Source organism: Parasteatoda tepidariorum, chromosome 1 (genome assembly GCF_982258835.1).
Source record: "Parasteatoda tepidariorum strain Cologne lab strain chromosome 1, Ptep-v5.0, whole genome shotgun sequence".
Classification (NCBI taxonomy): Eukaryota; Metazoa; Arthropoda; class Arachnida; order Araneae; family Theridiidae; genus Parasteatoda; species Parasteatoda tepidariorum.
Genome location: NC_141755.1, coordinates 41,273,290 through 41,294,768, shown reverse-complemented (window position 1 = coordinate 41,294,768; position 21,479 = coordinate 41,273,290). Strand labels below are relative to the sequence as shown.

The 21,479-nt window shown below is 28.0% G+C and overlaps 1 protein-coding gene across 3 annotated transcripts in view; it reads right to left on the bottom strand.

Moving 5' to 3' along the window:
- The window catches only part of sl (small wing phospholipase C gamma 1), a 47,346-nt gene extending 27,758 nt beyond the window's left edge, over positions 1-19,588 (bottom strand). Inside the window, exons 1-15 of one of the 3 annotated variants that reach the window (XM_087162525.1) lie at positions 19,109-19,588; positions 16,455-16,604; positions 15,889-16,024; positions 15,225-15,306; positions 14,955-15,035; positions 13,713-13,802; positions 11,915-12,016; positions 10,689-10,804; positions 9,954-10,039; positions 8,221-8,341; positions 5,215-5,300; positions 3,215-3,297; positions 2,952-3,006; positions 2,327-2,511; positions 201-370 (exon numbers count right to left, since the gene is read on the bottom strand). In XM_087162525.1, coding sequence (XP_087018651.1) covers positions 201-370; positions 2,327-2,511; positions 2,952-3,006; positions 3,215-3,297; positions 5,215-5,300; positions 8,221-8,341; positions 9,954-10,039; positions 10,689-10,804; positions 11,915-12,016; positions 13,713-13,802; positions 14,955-15,035; positions 15,225-15,306; positions 15,889-16,024; positions 16,455-16,604; positions 19,109-19,322 — 1,757 coding nt within the window. In that variant the 5' untranslated portion in view covers positions 19,323-19,588. The remainder of the gene's footprint in view (positions 1-200; positions 371-2,326; positions 2,512-2,951; positions 3,007-3,214; positions 3,298-5,214; positions 5,301-8,220; positions 8,342-9,953; positions 10,040-10,688; positions 10,805-11,914; positions 12,017-13,712; positions 13,803-14,954; positions 15,036-15,224; positions 15,307-15,888; positions 16,025-16,454; positions 16,605-19,108) is intronic. The other 2 variants (XM_087162526.1, XM_087162524.1) reach the window with 2 other exon arrangements.
- Between the last annotated feature and the right edge of the window lie 1,891 nt (positions 19,589-21,479).

Genomic DNA, 21,479 nt, shown 5'->3' with positions numbered 1-21,479 from the left:
TAATAAATGCATTTTAGTAAAAAATACTACTAACAACACCATTTAAAAATGTTTGTTAACATATTGGCACAAGAATTTAACGCAGACGAACTGATTCATATAATGGGTAATCAAATATACATAATTCTGATCATTTTCATATTTCCTTCCCTATTTGTTTCAAATATGCAAAAATAAAAACAGAAAATAAAGTTTCCTACCAAAAAGATAATGAGTAGTCTCCAACAAAGGTTTCACTTTCTCGTACCAAAAAAGTACCATCACCTAAAAATGAGTATTGATTAAGGAGTTCTTGAGCTTGAGTTCTTCCTCCACTCAATTTCCCATGGAACCATTTTTCACCAAAATGAAGCTCATTGCTAGGAACACCCTAAAAATATGAGCAAGAGTAATAAGAAAAAATGCATGTTCATCAATATTTCTTTAACAAACGAAATATTGAAGGTGCTAATAACTAAAAATGTAGAAGTTCAAAATATAGTGTTCCGCATAGTCTCATAGTCCCACCTTGTACGTACATTTTTTTAAAAACTAAAATTAGTTTTAAATAAAAGGTTACAATTTCAAAGTGATACAAACAAGAATAGAAATAACTGGGCAGTAGGAGCAGGTCTAACAAATAATGCTTTATTAAATATAGAATTAACAATAATAAGTGCTTGCTTGTTGCAATAATTAGGAAGAGACAGAAAACAAATAAGCCATGTTAAAGAAAACATATATTTTTGTACTATTACTTAACAACCATGCATTATTATAAAAAACGACAATAAAAATATTAAAATGTATTAAAAAAGGGACAACTTTATACATAAATTAGCAACGAAATGTAGACGAAAATGCCATAGAATGTATATCACCTAAATAGCTTGAAGATTAAAGAACAGAAAATAGGCCTATTTCTGAATATTGTGCACATCATATATTACCAGGGTTAAAAAATTCATAAAAAAAAAGGATTATCAAAAAAGCTCGACCCGCCCTTAAATAGGGCGGGTCGAGATACAAATAAACTCATAAAAAAAAGGATTTATTTTATTTAAATTGAATTTTTTCATTTTTACCAGTTAAATCATCTGATAAAATGTATTAACAGTACTTAATATTATTAAAAAAAGCAATATAGCTAGAATAACTAATATTTCTAACTAAGTTTCAAAACTTATTTTTAATATTACAAACTAATTATTCAATAAATAAAATAACGTTTTTTTAGTTCAAGCCAAACAAACTAAAATTTTAAAAAATGGGAGACAATTTGTTAGTTAGATATTCAACGAAGAGTAAAACAGTTTAGATTACAGTAACGAAAAAAAAAATCATGGTAAGTTTCATTGGACAGAACACTCCTTTTATTAATATTGGTAAACACTAATTACATATTTAAATGTTTTAAAAGTCCTTAAGGTATTAAAAAAAAACATAAAACTCAACAGGTATTATTTAAATATGTTCATTACTCACAAATTGATTTACATATAGCTAATAGAAAATTATAACTTAATAGTTTAATGCCCTTAAATACTTTGTAACTTGTACAAAGTGTAGTACAGTACTTGTACTGTACTACACTTTGTAACTTGTTGTTTGTAACACTAAGTTTACTCAAATAGATATGAAGGAGAACTACTTGTTAATATATTTTAATTTCCTTTGTTTCCTGATATAAATGAATTTTTCCTTCATTTTATATCTGGCATAAAGAATAAGACTTTGCCTTTACAAATTCAACTATTAAGCTAGATAAAACCATTTATGATTTTATTATTTCAGTGATTAGTATGTCATAAATATCTAATAATTTTTATAATTTGTACTGAAATAACAAAATACTTAAGTTATAATATTGCTTTTAAATAATAAGTATGGTTAATATATTTTATTAGAGCATTGATTGGTATAGATAAAACAAATTTTTAAAAAAAAAACTGATTTTAAAAATAATGATTTTTATTTTTATTTTAAATCATGTATTTTGCCCAACCCAACATAAATGTGATTTTATAAAAAGAATGTTCTTTCACTCCTTTGGGTTGAGTACTTGTAAGCTGGATAAAACCAAATATGATTTTATTTTTTAAGTGATTAGTATGTCATAAATGTATAATAATTTATACAATTTTAATTGAAATTACAAAATACTTAAGTTATAATATTGTTTTTAAATAATTAAGCACTGTTAATATAGTTTATTAGAGCTTTAATTGGTATAGGTAAAATTTTTCTAATAAAACCTCCTGATTTTTAAAGTTTTTTTCTCCCCTTCAAATCATGAATTTTGCCAATGCGACATAAATATGATTATATAAAAAGAATGTTCTTTTACTTCTCTGGGTTGAGTACTTGTATCTTCATTGTCATCATCTTCATCTCGACTTTCTTCTTCTTCTGCATAATACATCTTATTCTGAGTGAGCATGAAGAAGTGAGGTCGCCACTCATGATCAACAGGATCTTCCAAGTATAAAATACCATTCTTTATGGCATTGCTGATGTCAGATTCAGCTCCTGCTGAAATTTAAAAAAAAGTTTAAAATTAGCTAATTTATAATAATCAAGATGCCCAAAATAAAGCTTTTAAGAAGGAAAAAAATTATGCTGCATTGTGATGATAGTAAATAAATTTTTAAAAAAAATAATGTTTAAAAAAAATAAAGCATTGATTGAATTTAAAGGTACAGGGTTTGAAATTAATAGTAGTTTAAGTTCTCTAAGATCAAACTTGGATCCCTAAGAAGTAACTACCAGAGGTAAAAAGGTAAAAATAATTAAAGACTTTAGAGATAGAATTTTTTTTTCAGATTTAAATTGAGTTCTAAGTTCTAAAGTTGGATGAAGTTTTATAGTTAAATAATTTTTGAAGCATAACTGAAACAAAAGTTCTTTTCTCAACTAAACTTCTAATTTAAAACTATAAATGCATATTAATAAAATAAAGCAATAACAAATACCTTCATCATTTCTTACAACTATGCGTTCCTCGTGACCTTCAGGAAGCTTTTTGTGCTGCAAAGAAAATATGGTTTAAAAAATACTATCTCTCATTTCATCACTGATTTTAATTTGAATTTTTAGATGCTGAAACAAGAACTAAAGACATTTTGAAAATAGAAAATAAATTAAAAAATCTGGGATTTCAGTTTAAAAAATTATAGTTTAAATTTCAATATTTATTTTAAAGTAAAACATGCTATTACAATATTTCTTGAGTCACCTTGATTATTATCTTTCGTTTTAGTTGAGCAGGAGAGGGCATTTGCATTCCATCTCTTTCAACTGGTTGAGTTAAGAGCAAATCTAAAAAGCATTCATAGTTATAAATAATCAAATCAAAAATATTACTGCAATAATTAATAAAAACAGTTATTAATGTGAAAAAAAAATACAACGAAAGTAATGTTAATATTTAAATAATTTTTTTAATCAATTATTTATTTAAAAATAAAAGCATATTAAAAAATATTATTTTTCTAGCTACATATTAAGTATTTCAAAAACACTTGACAGATTTTAAATTTTTCTTATACTTTTGCAATCATGTGAGGCAAAAATTTATACAAGATTATATTTCTATTTGCGACAGCTAAGTTTTACAAATTGTACAAATAAAAAAATTATATGAAGAAACAAAGCTAAGTAACCAATCTAAAATAAAAATCTTGTGAAAAAGGAGAAAAAATCATAACTTAGGCAGCACAAGTTACATATCTCAGCTTGCATGAAACAAAGCAATCATAGAAAAATTATCACAATATCTTTAAATTAGTACTTTCATTTAAATTGTTAAGATATTGAAAAAATAAAAATTTATTATGTTCTAGGTCTAGATGTTTCTATTAAACAGTTCTAATTAAAAAAAGAAACAACTAACTTATTGTATTGAATGTTGATCAATTGGAATTATGTACTCAAGTATAAAAATAAAACAATTTTATAATTAAGCTGACAGAAAAGAAAAGTATAACATTAAGTTGCTCGGAAAGTAATTTAGTTTTTCCTAACACATGACTTAATTGTATTTTTTATAGTCAACTTCATACTTAAGCCACATAAACACAATAAGTATTTAACAGCTGATATAGCAAGGCTCTAAGGATTGCTTGTGAAAAAGTTCAATTGATTCTACTCAGTAGTTTTTGGCTGATGTCCTTTCAAACATAGAAAGTGAAAAGCCGCATTTTCAATATACTTTACTTTCTAACTATCAAATGGGTAAACATGCAGCTCAAGCTAGAAAAAATTATCTAATGAGTATGCAGAAGATGTATTGACAAAACGGCAATGCCAAAATTGGTTCGCAAAATTTCAATCTGGCAAATTTCTATGTTGAAGATGAGCAACACCCTGAACAGTCAAAGGCGATTAAGACACAATAAACACATTAATTGAGAAAATCGGCAAATAGCAAGTCGTAAGTTTGCTGAGAAATGGATTCATCAAATTTGCTATTTCATGATCATTCGAATCTCTTAGGTTTCTTCGTGTTCTTACAGAAGGAGATTTGCGTTGTCCGGTTGACCTTTGTGATCTGTTTCTCAAACATTAAGTAAATTATTTATTTTTCAAGCACATCATTACTGGGGGTGAGGAATGGGTTATCTACAACAATATCACAGTCTTTACAAAAAGTTTTAGATGATAAAACCTTTACTTTAAATGGGGAGGACAAAAATCATATGGATCAGTTTTATACCAGCAAATAAAAAAAATTACTGGTGTGGAATCATGCTACTGCAGACAGAAAACGAAAGATATTACATCTGAATGAGCTGTATATAATTCAATAAAACATTTATTCCCATAATAAAATTGTCTTTCATTTTCATAAAACAAAAATGAAATAACATTTCAAACAACCTAAAATAACTCATATTTATCAAAATGGCTCTATCTGAAACAGTTTTGAAAATAAAAATATTCTTGGAATTTTTAAATGAATTTTTAACTTCAAAATTTTGTATAAGATGAAAAAGAGAAATTTAAAAGGAGAAAAAAAAATTAACGCCTTAATTTTTTGAAATTTGTTTTATTTTACTAAGTAATTAATCAAATATCAACGAAGATTAAAATGGATGCATCTAAACTTATGTATCTTCTGTAAATTAAAAAATAACAAAATGAATGACTTATAAAAATGGAACAAATAGTATAGGAAATGAAAAGAAAATATATAACAGAAAAGCTTTTAGCAAATAACACAGTATAAACATTTACCCCCAAATATTTCAAGGAAGGCAGATGCCATATTTCGCTGTTGAGGTAGTGTGCAGTGGTTTTCAAGACTAAGAATGACTGGATACCTAGAATAAAAATAGAAAGTCGTTAGATTCCTTCATACGCGAGTCAGATTTGTACAATGCTTATGGGGTCACAAATAATTTTTGTAAATACTATGGGGTCCTCACACCAAAAGGTTTAAGAAACCCTGGTTAAGAGCAACAGAGTATACATGAGAAGCACTTTCAGAAATTTGAAGCATCATTTTTATTTTAACTCCAATTCTTCTTCTTCTTCTTGCTTGAGCTTGTCAGATATGTGGCACCTCTGCACATGTTGCATTTTGTACCATACTCCAAGCCCAATTTTTCCTAGTTCCATTGTCTCGGGTCGCCTACTTTATTAATGTAGTCTGACAGTCCCTTAATGGAATTAAGGTGAAGCTCTTTAGGATATGGATTGCCTAAGGTAGTGAGGCGCGTAAGGGCGAGGGCATCACATTCGTATAGGATGTGATGTGCTGATTCTACCGCTTCACGGCATTTCCGACATATTGGTTCTTGTTCGAAAAGTCCCAATCTATGTAGATGTTTCCTGAAATGATAATGCCCAGTGATGAAGCCTACAATTGTTTGAATCTTCAATCTTGGGAGGCTAAGAATTTCAGAAGCAATTTTTGCAGAAGGGCTGCTGATCATGCTTTTAGCATGTTTTTGTCCAGGAGAATTGCGCCAAACTTTGTTCATCTCCTGTTTTTCCCATTTCAGGACGGCCTTCTTTGTAGTCTTCATATTGATTCCACAGAAGGGTTCCGTTCCTATTGGATTGAAAGAGGATCCCTGTTTTGCGAGTTCATCAGCTCTTTCATTACCATCAATTCCCATATGCCCTGGTACCCAAATAAGAATGATTTTATTCCTTTTTGCCAGTTCTATTAGGAGATTCTTGCATTCCAGAACAATTTTTGATTTTACTTGAAATGAGTAAAGAGCCATCAAGGCTGCTTGACTGTCGCTGAAAATAAGAATCCGCTTACCATGGTAGCCTTTCTTAATATTTATCTGCAGACAGTTTACAATAGCAAGTACCTCCGCCTGAAAGACAGTAGCATACTCCCCAAGGCCTTCAAAAAGGTTGAATCTTGGTGACAAGCCACAGACACCCAGTCCTGAGAGGTTACCTTTCTTTGATCCATCGGTATACCAGATTAGATCATCATTTTTTGTATCGATCGTGTTGTTATCCCATTCTTCTCTGGTAGGAAAAACTACTTCAAATGGTCTTTCAAACACGTACTTTCTCTCCATGCAGTCAGAAGGCATAAGGAGAGTTGGATGGTAAATTTTCTTAGTAATACTGGTATGACCTCCAGAAGAGGGCTTGTCATACCATTGATATTGCAATTTCATTCTATATGCAGTCATTCTGGCAGAGCTGCACATGAAGATATCTAAAGGAGTCAGGTCCAGAATTGCCTCAAGTGCTCTGGTAGGGGCCGTGGACATTGCACCTGTGATACACAAGCAGGCCAGTCTTTGCAGACTCCCCAGCTTATCCTTCACAGTTTTCTGTTCCACTTTACACCACCATATCACTGAAGCATATGTGAAAGCAGGCCTGACAATTGCTGTGTACATCAAAAACATCATTTTTGGTTGTAATCCCCAGTTTTTACCAAGCATGCGTCTGCACATCATTATGCATTTTTTTGCTTGATTGATTTTGTAATCAACATGTTTATTCCAGGTGAGTTTTTGGTCAAGAATTAAGCCTAAAAATTTCACCTCAGAGGCAATATTGATTTCAACGTTAAAAAGTTTTGGGATAAAAAAGCCTTCCCTTTTTATTTTACGAGTGAATGGTACTAGATTGGTCTTCTGTGGATTTATGTCCAGATTCCTCTCCCTGCACCATTTGCTTACATAACTTAGAGCGTTTTGCATAAGTTGGCAAGTTATGTGAAAATCTTTGCCAAGGATGAGTATGACAATGTCATCCGCATATCCCTGGGTATAGTAGCCTGTATTATTTAGATGTTTGATTAGGCTATTTACAACCAGATTCCAAAGTAATGGTGATAGTACACCTCCTTGTGGACAGCCTCTGGTTGTTTTCTTTTCTAATGTCTCGTTGAAGATATTCATTTGAATGGCTCTATCCATAAGTAGGGACTTAATCCATAAACATAAAGTTTGGTCTATCCCTGTTTCCCTTAATAACTCCAATTAAAAATCGATTTTTTAAATTTCATAAATATCATTTTAAACTCAACTCTATAGGATTTATTTATTTTTAAAAAAAAAAATATACATAATCACTATTGGAAATAAATAGAAACTCATAATACTGAAATTAAGAGTAAAGCTATCAATTTTTCTATCATACATTCTTTCTCATGAAATCAATGCAAACTCACTTTCAGTAATAATTAAATTTGGTAATTTTGGTTATAGACTGCAGATTATTAATTATATTATCTTTAATAGTTACTATATTATAGTTACAACAATGAAAAACCAATAGATTTTTTCTTAGGTAAGAAATTTCACAAACATTAAAAAAAGTTAAATTTTTCAAGGCAGAAATAAATAAATGAAAAAAAGATTCAAAATAATTGTGCCACAAAAAGAAGAAAAAGAGAGATTTTCCAGTTATTGATTTTAAAAAAAAGGGACATATGTACACAAATAAAATGATAAAAAGTATAATAATGGAAATAAAATAGGTCGAAGACAAATTAATTTATACCATTTGTAGTTTCAATATCTATTTATTTTTAATAATATATTACATGAAAAAGAAAAAAAACAATAACCAAATTTTGCATTTTTAAACTAATCAATTGCAAGCAAAAAGATATAAAATGACGAGAATAATAAAAGATGAAATTAGCAATTAGAATTTTTTAATATTAAACTTATTCATTTAAATATAGTTTCAAGTAAAACTAATTAACTTTGATTAGATAGACAATTTATGCACTGCAGAAACATAAATACATACTCTGATGCAACAAAAGCATGTTCTTTAATTGTTTTAATCACATCAAGAAATTTTATTTTGCTAGTCAATGTATGGCCATGGAAAACATGAGGCATACCATCTGGACCATCCCAGCAATCCACTGAAATTTAACAACATATTATGAATAATACAGTAATAATATAATTCAGGTTCACAGAATTTTTTAAATCATATTTACAAAGAGAAAAAAAGCCAGAGCCTCTTTAATTTTTGATAGTAATAAGATTATTCAGATAAAATGATAACTATTACTGTGTCTACTAAAGTCATAAAAGCTTAAATACTAAAAAGCTAAAGCTAAAATTTACAATCAGAATAAATAAATAAATAAAAAAAAATGAATAAAAATATAACAAAAAATTAGTTAGCATAACAATGGGAAGGTAAATTTTTTTTATAGACAACTAATAAAATAATTAAAATTGAAATGCATTGCATTAAAATCAGCAATTATATATGGATACTAATTTTTTAGAAATCAAGAAAATAAGATTTTGTCAACCATTAGTTGCTCTTGTTATATAATGTGCAACATCAAGAAACTCAAATATATTAATTTCAATTACTCTTTAAGATCGAAAAATGTTTAGTAATCTGAATTAAAAACGCAGTTTGAAATATATCGATGCTAAATACATTTTGGTTAGTAATCAATTGTACTTTTTTAAACTACTATTATTACTAATTTTTGTTGTAGCCATCTATATACCAAAAAAGTCTTAGGCAGCTTTATCATTATTTATTTTAAATAAGTTTATCAACAATGAAAATAAAAAAAATATTTACAATATCAAAATGCCTAAAGAAAACTCACTGCAAGTGCACACTGTGGGTGCGAATAATAATGTAAAAACAATAATTTTAAACTTAGGAGAAATGAGGTCAGCTTGACAAAACAAAAACTGATTTACAGTATAAAAGTAAATTTAAAAAATAAATAAATAAATAAAATAATGCATTTAATAATACAGTAAAGCATTTAATAAGTAAAACAATAACAGAAAAATCCTTTTTTTTTTTAAGTTATGCAATTACTCCGTCCTAATTTGATATTTTGAGGTAGTTTATAATATCAGTGGAATATTCTTTTTATTGGATCTAGAGTTATTTCAGAACTGAAAATTTAGTAAATAATAATATAATTATCGTTAATTAATTAATTATTAATTTGTTTTTATAAATTTAAGCATTAATAATATTTAGTTGTAATAATTTTAAAACATCATAGATTGGATTTTCAAATACTAATTTACTGTTACTTTATCAATTTCATTAACATTCACAATATTTAATTCTTTATAAATTGAAATAAACGTTTTAAATTATTAAAATAACTGTTTGATTTGAGTTGTGTATGTATTTTTTTTTACCAGTAGTTTTTTCAGTGCTGCTTCATTTGGAACATTTCCCAACAACCCATACATACTTGTTAAACTTTTTATGAGTTGCAAAAGTTTTTGCACTTGCAAGTATTAAGCTTTAGTTCATAAACGTAAAATATTAATTTTATTCAAATTTTGATGTTTGTTGGCACTCACAATAGGTTTTAGTGTTTAACTAAAAACTATTTAAATCTAAATGAATGAACCTTAATATTTTGAGTTTCTAGAATGGACCATCTTCTAACAATTTTAAAAGGCATGCATGGAACAAAAAAATGGTTGTGAATTACTAGGCTAAAGTATATGAATATAATTATAAAAGAAACTTACATTCAATACAACGACATCCCATTCGGAGACACCTGGCATAAGCTTCAGTTGAGGATTCAGATTTAACTTGGTCACCAGTGAGGTAACTAAACAATGAATTATTTACATTAAAATATAAAATTCATCTTTTGATGTAAAATATTTGATAAGTAGCATTGGATGCCTATAGCAAAATTACAAATCTTAAAGGAAAAATAAAGCTCATTCTAAATTTTATTGCACACATAAAAGAAATGCAAAGCCTGTACGAATGTTCAACTTAAACTCACTGCAGTAAAGTAATAAAATCAAACACTTGCAGTTTTAAATTTACATTACGTTTTTCATAGGTTTTAATATTAATGCAAAATATTTTTAAAAATTGGAAGCATTTCAAGGGATTTATATACACGATACTTTCAATGTATAAAATGCTGGTAATCTTTTGAATGCCTAATCGCCGTACAGAATACCTGTCATTGTTAGGACAGAGTATAAAATATGAGAATTCTATAATTTGTTTAGTTATTGTATATAATGCAGATCTTCTTAAGTCATTCCATAGAATGCCTAGACAATGTATGAAACAATAATCATTTTAGACTTTGCGAGGAAATTTAAAAGCCTTCAATGGAGTGATGGACTTTGAAAGGAGCATATGTATAAAAAAGTATGTTTAAGCATTCATGCAAAATAATTACGGTGAACTGCCTATGTACTGAAAAAAAATTATAGACTATGAAAATTATTTCTTACGTATTATGTGATGATGCAATCCAATAGTTCACCAATGGTTGAGTCATGTCTTGATTAATTAAATCATGTTTAGACTCCCATGCATGGTTGTGTTTAGAAAACAAGAAATCTAAAAACTAAACACAAAATTTCAGAAAGTACACATTATTTGTTAAAAACATATTTTGGTAATAGTATGCTTAAAAAAATGTTATTCAAGCATAATTTATTAAAAAAATCTTCATATCAAATATTAACCATAGACTGGGTAGCTGATCACTGATTCATAATTAAAAATACTTACTATGTGCACCATAAAAACAGTTATTTTCTGATTTTTTTTAAATAATTGGGACAAAAACTAATAAACACACAAATGTTATAAAAAGGAGCAGCCATTTTAACAAAAAGTTAGGTTCAGGTAATTGATAAAAGTAGTACATATAAATGAAAAAATCTTCTCAAAGGCAATTAGACATTTTACTAATTGAAAGAGACATTTTCTTAGGGGTTAATGTTAGTTTTTGCTGTTATTGTCAGGGTTTTAATTTAATACATAAAAGTTTTAATTTCAGTTTTTATTGGCAATGTAATATCTTTGAATAATGAAATATTAGAAATCAATATTTTATGGTACCTACTAGCAAATTGCATTTCAAGAGTGGAATTAAAACCACATCTATAAAGTTCATCATAGATCTCTTAAGAATTATCATTTTTGTTTAAATCAAATATTTTTTTTTATTGCAAACTGTTAGCTGATAAATTATATTTTTCTCATATACACAAAGAAAAACTTTTAATATCTACAGCCAACTTGGTATGAAGAATATCTATTGAATGAAGAAATTTGAATTCAATGCTACATTAGAATTAAAAATAGTATTGCCAATAAATAGAAAAAATCGTATTAAAAAATTTTGTTGTTTTGTTTGAGTCATTAAAATGTTATATTGGGATTCACACATTTCCACCTCGTCTGCATTTTAGAACATTTTGTTGTTTTTGAAAATTAAACAGCATTTTAAAACTTTTAAGTGTTTGCATGTACTATTCATGAGATAACTATCAACAAATAGTAGGTAACTCAAATTACAAGGTATACATAAGTTTCTAGGATGAAGCCTTCAAACGCACCAACTATTAAACAACATGAAATAATAACAACAATAATAAATGAAGTATACATGTTGTCCACATTGTTAAAGAAAATATTACTTTACAAGAAAAAATAAAAGTTTAAAAACCTCAGGAACAGTGAAAAAAGGTTCTTGGGCATCTCTACTAGGATCTTCAAGGTACTCTCGCATGATCTTGCTAACTTTTTCTTCATCTGAAGCATCAGAATCCTATTTAGTTATAAAAAGAAGAATATTATCAACATGTAAATTAAAGTAACATTAAAGCTTTTAAAATTGAAATATAAGACAATAGAAGATAATAATAAAATAGTAAATATTTCTCAAAGTCTGTGAGATGGAGTTCTTGGAGTCCGCTCCAAATTCTTTCAACTTTTGAAAAGTAAACAATAATTTGCAGTTAAATTATGGAATGATCCAGATCATTGTTTTTGCATGATATCCTTATTCTTTATTTAACAATAATACTTTTTATCAGAATTTTAAATTATTCTATTAGGAAAGAAAAAAAAACTACAACAAAAAAAAAAGAATAATAAATACAATTCAGGATTTTTAGAGACTTAAAAGAATATGCACTGAATCTGGTTTGACTGCTCTACTTCAAATGCATCAATCACATTCACAATTTCTAATGTATATTTCATATAAATTTTTATTTTAATGAAAAAGTTACAATAAAATATATGGTCAGTGCAGAGTTGTTAAATATTTTACATAAAAATGAAAAGTTTGCTTCAAAACCATTTTCATTTAACACAAAATCATAGTTCATATAAAAAAATAAAAAAAAAAAAGAAGAAAAGGATGGAATATCTCAACTCTTTAAAATTAAAACCAAACTTTTTTGGCCATTTTCATACAGCAGTGTCAGTAAATATTGGAAGAATCTCCAAAAAATCCAATCAGGAAACTGACCCAAACTAAATCCAGAGGTCACAGAAATATGTCTATATAGAACACAAAAATGAAAATAATTACTTGAAACTTACAAATACTAGACAATCAAGACTGCCTAATATGAAAATCAGGGGGGGGGGGGGGGGTCATTTATTTCTCATTCAAATCTTCCTTCATTTGAAGATAATTTAAGATGCTTCTTGTTCAATGGGTAGTAATATCAAAAAAGTAATGGATTAAATTATTTTTTTGAAAAATTCTGCTATCAAATGGGTTATTGTCAACAAAGAAATGTTTGTTTTGAAAATATAAAAGAAAAATTGAACATTTGTTTCTAAAATAATTTTCCAAAGAATGGGAAAGAATGAATGCAAAATGTTCACTATATATAAATTATACCTAAAATAACATACACCTATGGAAAAGCAAGCATGACATTATGTATCAATCATTATACTGGGAAGAGAAGACATACTAAACAGCATAAACTGTATAACAATAGTATAAATATTAAGAGAATGTATTTTCTGTCAGGATTTGAAGTAGACCACTATTGAAAAGTACAAATGCAAAAGTTATTCAGCATAAAATCTGTATATCACGTAAATAGTTAATATTTATCTCATTCTCAAATAAGAATGTAACAGAAAATTTGTTTATCTAGAATAGGCATGAAAAATATTAAATTGTATATAATTATACAAGATAACTTGTATATATTTATAGAAGACACATTTTTAATTGTTTGCAAACTTCTTTTTTCTCTTTTTGTTCCAAGAAACTAAGAAATTAATTATAATTTTAGAATTTATAAACAATAAAAAGAAGAATAACATGATTATAAAAAATTTTTTAAAGAAATTTTGCTTTTAACTGAAGATTTTTCTACGTCATTGCCACTTTTAATTCTTATTGCACTGACCGCAATAATGAGTGTTGCAAATTTAGATTACTTAAATAAATTAGCTAGTTAATTCAGAGAGGATAGATCCGGAAAAAAAATTACCTTTTGTTGTTCAAGTAGAAATTGTTTAAATTCTTGCAATGTAACACGTTGGCCATCAGTAGTATATTGACCAAATGTACTACAAAATAACTGTAAAAAAATATTTATGTTAGAAATAGTTATATTTTAATTGATAACAAAAAAAACAAGTCAGTTGAGATAAATAAAGGATTTTTGCAGATTTTTTTTTAAATTTTACAATTTGATATTTTAAACTAAATAGAAAAAATAATTGAAACAAATTAAAATGTGTTTCAATTTTTTATAGCAACAATTAGTTAGTCTGAAAACAGAAGAAATACAAATGTGCCATCAAGCTAGACATATTCTATAAATATCTTTAACCCATTAATGTCAAGAAACAAAAAGTAGAAGTACATATTTGATAGTACAAAGTGGATATTTTTTCTGTTATCAATCATTTTATCTTTAAAAAAGCACAATGTTTTGACTTCAAATACAAATAATAAATATTTATATATTTAACATATTATGGTACTATCCTGTTTATGCAAAATACATTTTAAAAAAGGCAGTTTTATTAGAGCTTTTGTTCTTTCTTGAAGAAAGTAATCGTCGTTTTTAAAAAAAAGTTTGGCACAAATAGATTCAGTTATACATCAGAAACAAATGTGTTAATAAGAATTTTCAAAACAATATCAATAAATAATTTTTAAATTCATTGAAATTCTTTCACCTATTTATTAGAAATAACCATACACAACATAAAAAAATATTCTTGGTTTTAAAATTTAGAAAAATTCAAAAACTATCTAAAAAATATTTGGAAATCTAAAAACTATCATAGCTAATACTTCCCATTATCTGTAATAAATATGAAAAATAATGCAAAATAGTTCAAAATATAATGGAATAAGTTACAAAAAAATGGTTATTTGTGGGATATTATAATTATTTGAACATCATAAATACATTTTAATAAATTAGATATGCATTTCAATGATTTTTTTTATGCTACACACTGTTTGATTTTTTAAAATTCCATAATTGGCTATCAAATTCCCCATTTTTTTGCATTCTGATTGATTTTATAAGCATGATTTTTTTTTTTAAAGTAATTTATTCAGGTGGCCTCACAACAGATGGAAAAAAAGATACAAAATATTATTTAAAAAATTATGACTTATGTACTAATAGATTAAGTAAAATAATAATAATTTTTAATAATCAATTTTCAATAATATTAAAATTAAAAAAATTAAGTACACATTTCTTACTTACTTGTTCATCATGAATTAAGTTGTGATATAATGAAGCAAAACCCTCAAAACCAATTTCTCCAACTCTTCGAGTATCAGCATCCTATTAACAAAATGAAACATTTTTTTTTAAAAAAAAGTTCAAAATTACATGTTCTAAAAATAAATTAAAATAAGTGTATCTCAGTTTCAAGGATAAATCTTTTTAAAAAAGATATAAAATTAAATTTAAATATAGAGTATAGTGTTTCGAATATTATTTTAGCATACAATATTAATTCCAGATAAATACCTGAAAAAATTCCTTTAGTCTATTTGTGGGTAATTTCAAATTGATCTTAGGCAAAAATGCTTTCAAATCTTTGATGGTAATCCTGAAAATAGAGAAATGAAATTTTAAAAAATTATGTTATAATCTAAAATTATTTCCAAGTAAAAAAAAAAAAAAAAATAAGGTGAAAATATCAAATTTACTTAAGCTATGCTACAGGTATGTAGCTACAAGACATTTTTTGTCAACACATTTTAACTATAATTAGCAAGTATAATTAAATGAATGATTCAGTACATTTTCAGTTTTTATAACAATTGTTTGGTCTTTTGGTAATAATGAGCAGTTTGTCGACAATTTTCAGGGATCCCTCTTTTTTTCTCCTTTACTTTCCAAGGCATTACAGTCTGGTTAAAATTTTTTTTTTTTTTTTTTTTTTTGTAGAAAAAAATTCATTTGTCACAAACATCATAAATATCAGAATTAGTTACATTGTTTTATAAGTACACTAAAATTGGTGAGAGCAAAATATTTTATCAAATATAAAAAAAAAATATAGAAAAAGAAATACAATACCAGTAAAATTTTGGAACAAATTAGATGGTAAAAATCCCTTATCTTAAATCTATGATTAACGGACAATTTAAAAGAGTTGATAATCTTCGATAATATTAGAACAACTTACACTCCTCGCAGACTCTCCATGCTGTAAAACTCTTTTCTCAACCATCTTTCCACTAACAATGGATATGGTGCAGACGAACTTTCTGCTGAAAGGTGACGAACTCCTTTGACCCACAAATCACATTCATCCTTTTTAGCTAAAAACAAAAGTGATACAGACAAAAAAAAATTTAATGGTTGAAAAATATTTTGTCTATTTCATATGAAAAACTGTCTATTTTAAATCACTACAAAAGTAAATTTTTTATTATATCAAGGTTAATGATTTTCATTATTTATTTTTTTAAAAATCTAGATCAGTTTACATTAGGTTAAATTTTATAAATATTATTATAATTGAAATGTTATTACAAGTTATTTAATAGGTACATGCAAATTACATATTATTCAAATTTATTAAAAATGGAATAGAAATATATCATATGCTATGTGATGGGCCAAAAACCAATCAGGATATTTTTTTAAAAAATCGGGGCATTTTTTGGCATATTTAAAAATAAAATTAAATCAGTAAAAATGACATTTCACAATTACTCTACTTTTATATGATAGAAAGTGAATTCTTACCAACACAAGATAACAATTTCAGTTTAAATGTGTTGCCATATATAATCGTAAAACATTCATTATTTTGATACTTTCTAGTGTCATCAGGCCAGCGTTCAAATGGCTTAGAATTTTTTCCCATTCTAACTTCTTTTACTTCTCGGAGATCAACTGGAAAAAAAAAAAACATATATATATAAATACATTCTGAGATAAAAGAAAGAAAAAGCTTTTAATTTGTATAGAGCAGGGTTGGGGTTTTGGACGTACTAAACTGGTTTTGGACAGGACACATGGGTTTTACTGTCTTAAACTGGGTAAAACTGTCCTAAACTATCTTAAAGTGTCCAAAACCTTGAACTTTGGGAAAAGGTAAAAATTCTATAGGTGTAACCATTGTACACATAACAATTACATGTATCAATAAATATTTGATATTTTTTATACAATTTACTATAACTTATTAAAAGAAAATAATTTAATATAATAGGAAAAGGTTTATAATTTTCGAAGCTCCACAATTCATTGAACAACAAAAGTGAATACCTAATCCTTTAAATATAAATATGCTTTTAATACTGATAAATAATATTTTTGCATAAGTATAAACATGGCAATATTAAAAAATAATAATTTTTCTTAAAAAAAATACTAAATTTGTTCAAAAATTAAACTTTCTTTTTTCTCAATATTTTTTAAAAAAATGTTATAATTTCTGCATCACAGAATGATAAAAAAGACATCTATTTAAAAAAAAAAATTTTTTTAATATAAATATATTAGTTTAAATTGAAAATACAAAATAACTGAAAAATGTATTAACAGTTTTGAAGGGCATAACATCAGTTTCAGTTACCGACACTGGTGATGTATCATCACTATGCTAAAAGAATTGAACATGAATGAAATAAAAGTATTCTTGAATAGTACTATAGATAAATAAACCTGTTTATGGCGAACCAAGCACTTAGTCCCTAATATATTATCCTGTATGGCAAAGCAAAACTTCAGTTATGTACTATTGAATGAGAGGACCAATTGAACTTGATTACTGATTTATCTTCCTTTGTTTAAATTGAAGAGTCAAACAATATTAATAAAACATTATAGAGTACAGAACCCGTTATCCGGAAATCAGAAAACCGGAACGAAATTCGATAAATTTTCCCGCTATTTTTTAAACAAAATTTTTTTTTCCTCATAAGATTTTAGGATTTTTCTTTCTTTTTTGAAAGATGTTCACCTTACCATCATTTTGGAAATAATCATTAGTGCATTACTTCATCGTTTTTTCTTCTTTTTAAGATTATTTCCCCCCCCCCCAAATTTTTTTTAGTTGGGTTTAACAATAAAAAAAACGGTTTTTTGTAGCGATTCAGAAAACCGGAAAAATCAGTTATCCGGAATAGTGATGGTCCCGATCGTTCCGGATAATCGGTTCCCTACTGTATATCAAATATTCTCGGTTCCCTACTAAAATCAAATATTCTCTAATACACTTAATTATCAATATGTTATTAGTTCTATGTTTATTTTACCTGTTAAATATTGTTCGGATAAAATTGTGACATAATTTGAGTAAAAGGGTTTTGGACAGTTTAAGACAGTTTTGGACAGGATGGTTTAAACCGTGGATTAATCCATTCTGTCCTAAACCTTGCCAACCCTGGTATAGAGTATTTATGAAATTTTTATTAGTAAAAAAAATGCAATATTTTGAACTCTGTTGAATCATACCATGAAAAAGCACCTTCACTTTGATTGTTTGCCCAAATTTATTCTTTTTTGGATTATTCCAAATGTTCATTATGTTCTTTTTTAATGATTTAAGATATAGTAAATTTCAAAACTGTGTGAAATTTTATGTAAGTCCTACTAAAATAATAAAATATTTGCTTGGAATTCAAATCTTTTCAGCTTTTGTTATTGTCTAATAATATGCAGATGACGCAAGGAAAATGATAATTAATATTTTCTTTAAAGTAAATTTCTATAAACGTATACAGTGCAGTAAAGTAAAGGTTCCAGTAACATATAAAAGGTTAATAAAGGTTATGAAGCAACAGATAAATCTACTCCTTTTCCATAAAGTCTAAGAAACCTATAAAAAATGCAATATAAGCAAAATTACTGTTATGAATACATATAATAAACAGAAAAAATCTTCGGAAAAGTTTGAAAAGGAAATTATATGAAAACTCAGACATTACTGGTTCAATCACATGAATAGGAGTAAAAGTTCTTAGAACCTATTAACAACCAAAATACCATATTAGATTATATTTTATTTCATTTACCAAAAAAAGGGAAAGTTTTCAATATCAGACTTTGGCATCTTGAAAATTTTAGTCAATTGAAATATCCCTAAAAAAAGGAAGTCAAGATTTCAAAGTGCTCTTTGGCAGCTGGGCAATGATAAATGTAAAATATTAAGTTTATTTTTAAAAGTCATTAATTTGTGTTAATTAGATGAATAAAGATTTAACATATCGAAAATTATAAAAAAGAAAGACTCAATTTTTCTTAACGATTTAAGAAGAGGTTAAAGATGGGTCCAATAATTTGATAAATTTATAGTTGACGTCTCCATGTCTTTAAGAGAAATATAATACAAAATATCTAAAAAAAATAATAATAATTGTCTGTCAATATAAAATTGAATTAAGAAAAATTACCTGTGCCTTCCAGAACACTACGTCCGGCAATAGGTCTCAACATTATAATTTGTCTAGTTTCTAATTTGATGCAGAAAGTACGTCTCTCGGGTTTCTTATTTAAGTATAACTTTAATAAATCTGTACCTTGCTCTAGTTTACGGTAAATTTGTTCAATTTCAGATTTTGATGCCGGCATCATGTTGTTATTATTTAAAACACTACAGAAAGCCATTTAAATTGTCTTTCACTTTCAGTAAAACTTCCCTTCTGGAGTTGCGATCGCGGTTTTCCGTAAATTATAAAAGTAAACAAACAGAAGATGAATTTGCCATGACGTCATGCACAATTAATTTTAATACAATGTTATTTTTAAAAAATTAAGAACAATCGTTTAATTAATAAATTTATTTGTTTATTAGGTAAGTAAGGTAAAATTAGGTTTATGAAATTCACTACTGTTTACAGAAAGGGCTGCTTAATCGTTCCTTGCTTATGCTTACCAGATATTTCGTGTAATGCATAATTTATGAATTAAAAATTAAAACAGTATCAATTTTCTTGGGAAAAGAAATTTGCAATTTATATTTGTGGATGTTTTTTATTGATCAGTTTAAACATGATTAAAAACTATCCACGAAATCCCTATTGTTTTCATCTTTGGAGCTTTAATGACATAAGAAAGTTTAGAGTTCATTGACCTTTTAAGTATTATTTCTCTTTAACAAAAAATATGCGATATATAACACTTGCGTTCGCTTTTTTTTGTTACTTCAGGTAATTAGATCTAAAAGTGCATTCTCACGTCATGTAATTCAATCCTCTCTACTTAAAATTATGCAGATGTGAGCTTGGAGATATGAACGAAAACTTGAATAGAAAGTTTTTCTCTGGTAAAGGTGTTTTCTCATTGCGAGTGATTATTCTAGAAGAGCGAGCGAATGTATAGAAGCTACATGTAAGGCGAACTGCTTCCGTATGAACGATTCGCATTGATGGCACATCTCACGCAGAGAGAATAATACTACATAAGGACACTTCAATCATGTTCTAATCATGATATCTGCGATAATTTCTTACAAACAATCGCACGCTTATTCAGGGTAATGGGATGTGGTACTATTGTCCCTTTAGGGACCTCTCTCGCAACATGCAAAACTTGTGAGATCCTTCCCATTGTGGCTGCTTTTAATCTATAGGCGTGTTTCTTTTACTCGTTTGGTTTGGATAATGAACTACTCCCTTTACTTACATACAGCATTTTATATCTGTTTCCACTTGCGTAAATATCAGAGACCACCATCACTGCTTTGGTTTAGCTTATGCGACCACTTGTAAATGTGGTTAGTACTTGTGCTACTAGAATTCCCCATAAGGGGCATTCTCACAGAATGCGTTTTGCTACACCTCCGATCGCCACCGAGGAAATATGTGAATCTGAATGGAGGAATTTTTCGAGGGAAGGTATATTACACCAATCAGATTGTCGCTGATCGAAAGTGTGGTCACTACATTAAGGAGAATACTCCTTTACCAATAGTTAAAATCTCGCACCTGTGTGCAAGCGAATCGTATACAGTGACTGATTGATTGATTGATTTGTTCATTTGCGTCGCACTAGAGCTGCACAATGGGCTATTGGCGACGGTCTGGGAAACATCCCTGAGGATGATCCGAAGACATGCCATCACAATTTTGATCTTCTGCAGAGGGGATGGCACCCCCGCTTCTGTAGCCCGACGACCTGCACGCGAAGTCGAGCACTTTACGGTAGAACAGTTTAACGAGAACCAATACCGCACACCCTCGGTCCATACGCAGACTGATCCAAGTGGTCACCCACCCGCATACTGACCGCAGTCAGTGATGCTTGACTTCGGTGATCTGCTGGGAACCGTGTCTTAACGATCAGTCCACTGCGGGACCGTATACAGTGACAATGGTAGGTGAATGATCTTATTTTTACACGAGGACAGAAATATAGCTCCCGAAAGCAGTCTACTGACGTAGAGAGTCTGAAAGAAGAGTTTATCAAATTTACTCCATTTTTCATGCTAGGAACCCCACTTGTAAGGGTTAGCGAAAAATAACCACGAAACGTAAAGAACCAATCATCAAGTACTTGATGATTGGTTCAATGCCTACCAGCCTACCTGCCCAACAATGCCTACCTGAATGCAAGTTAGGAGAATATTTGTCCGAGAATGTGTCACACATGCGGGAGCACGAGTTTATCACACCCTGAAAAATCGGGAGGTGAAAACCTGTATGCTTGCATTAGAAACAGCAGATCTGTTGCGCTCTCGCTAATGCAAATTTAGGCTGGAATTCAACTGAAACAGTCTAACGACTCGTCACTCGTCTGCCCTTTGCGCAACTGTAGTGTAATCTA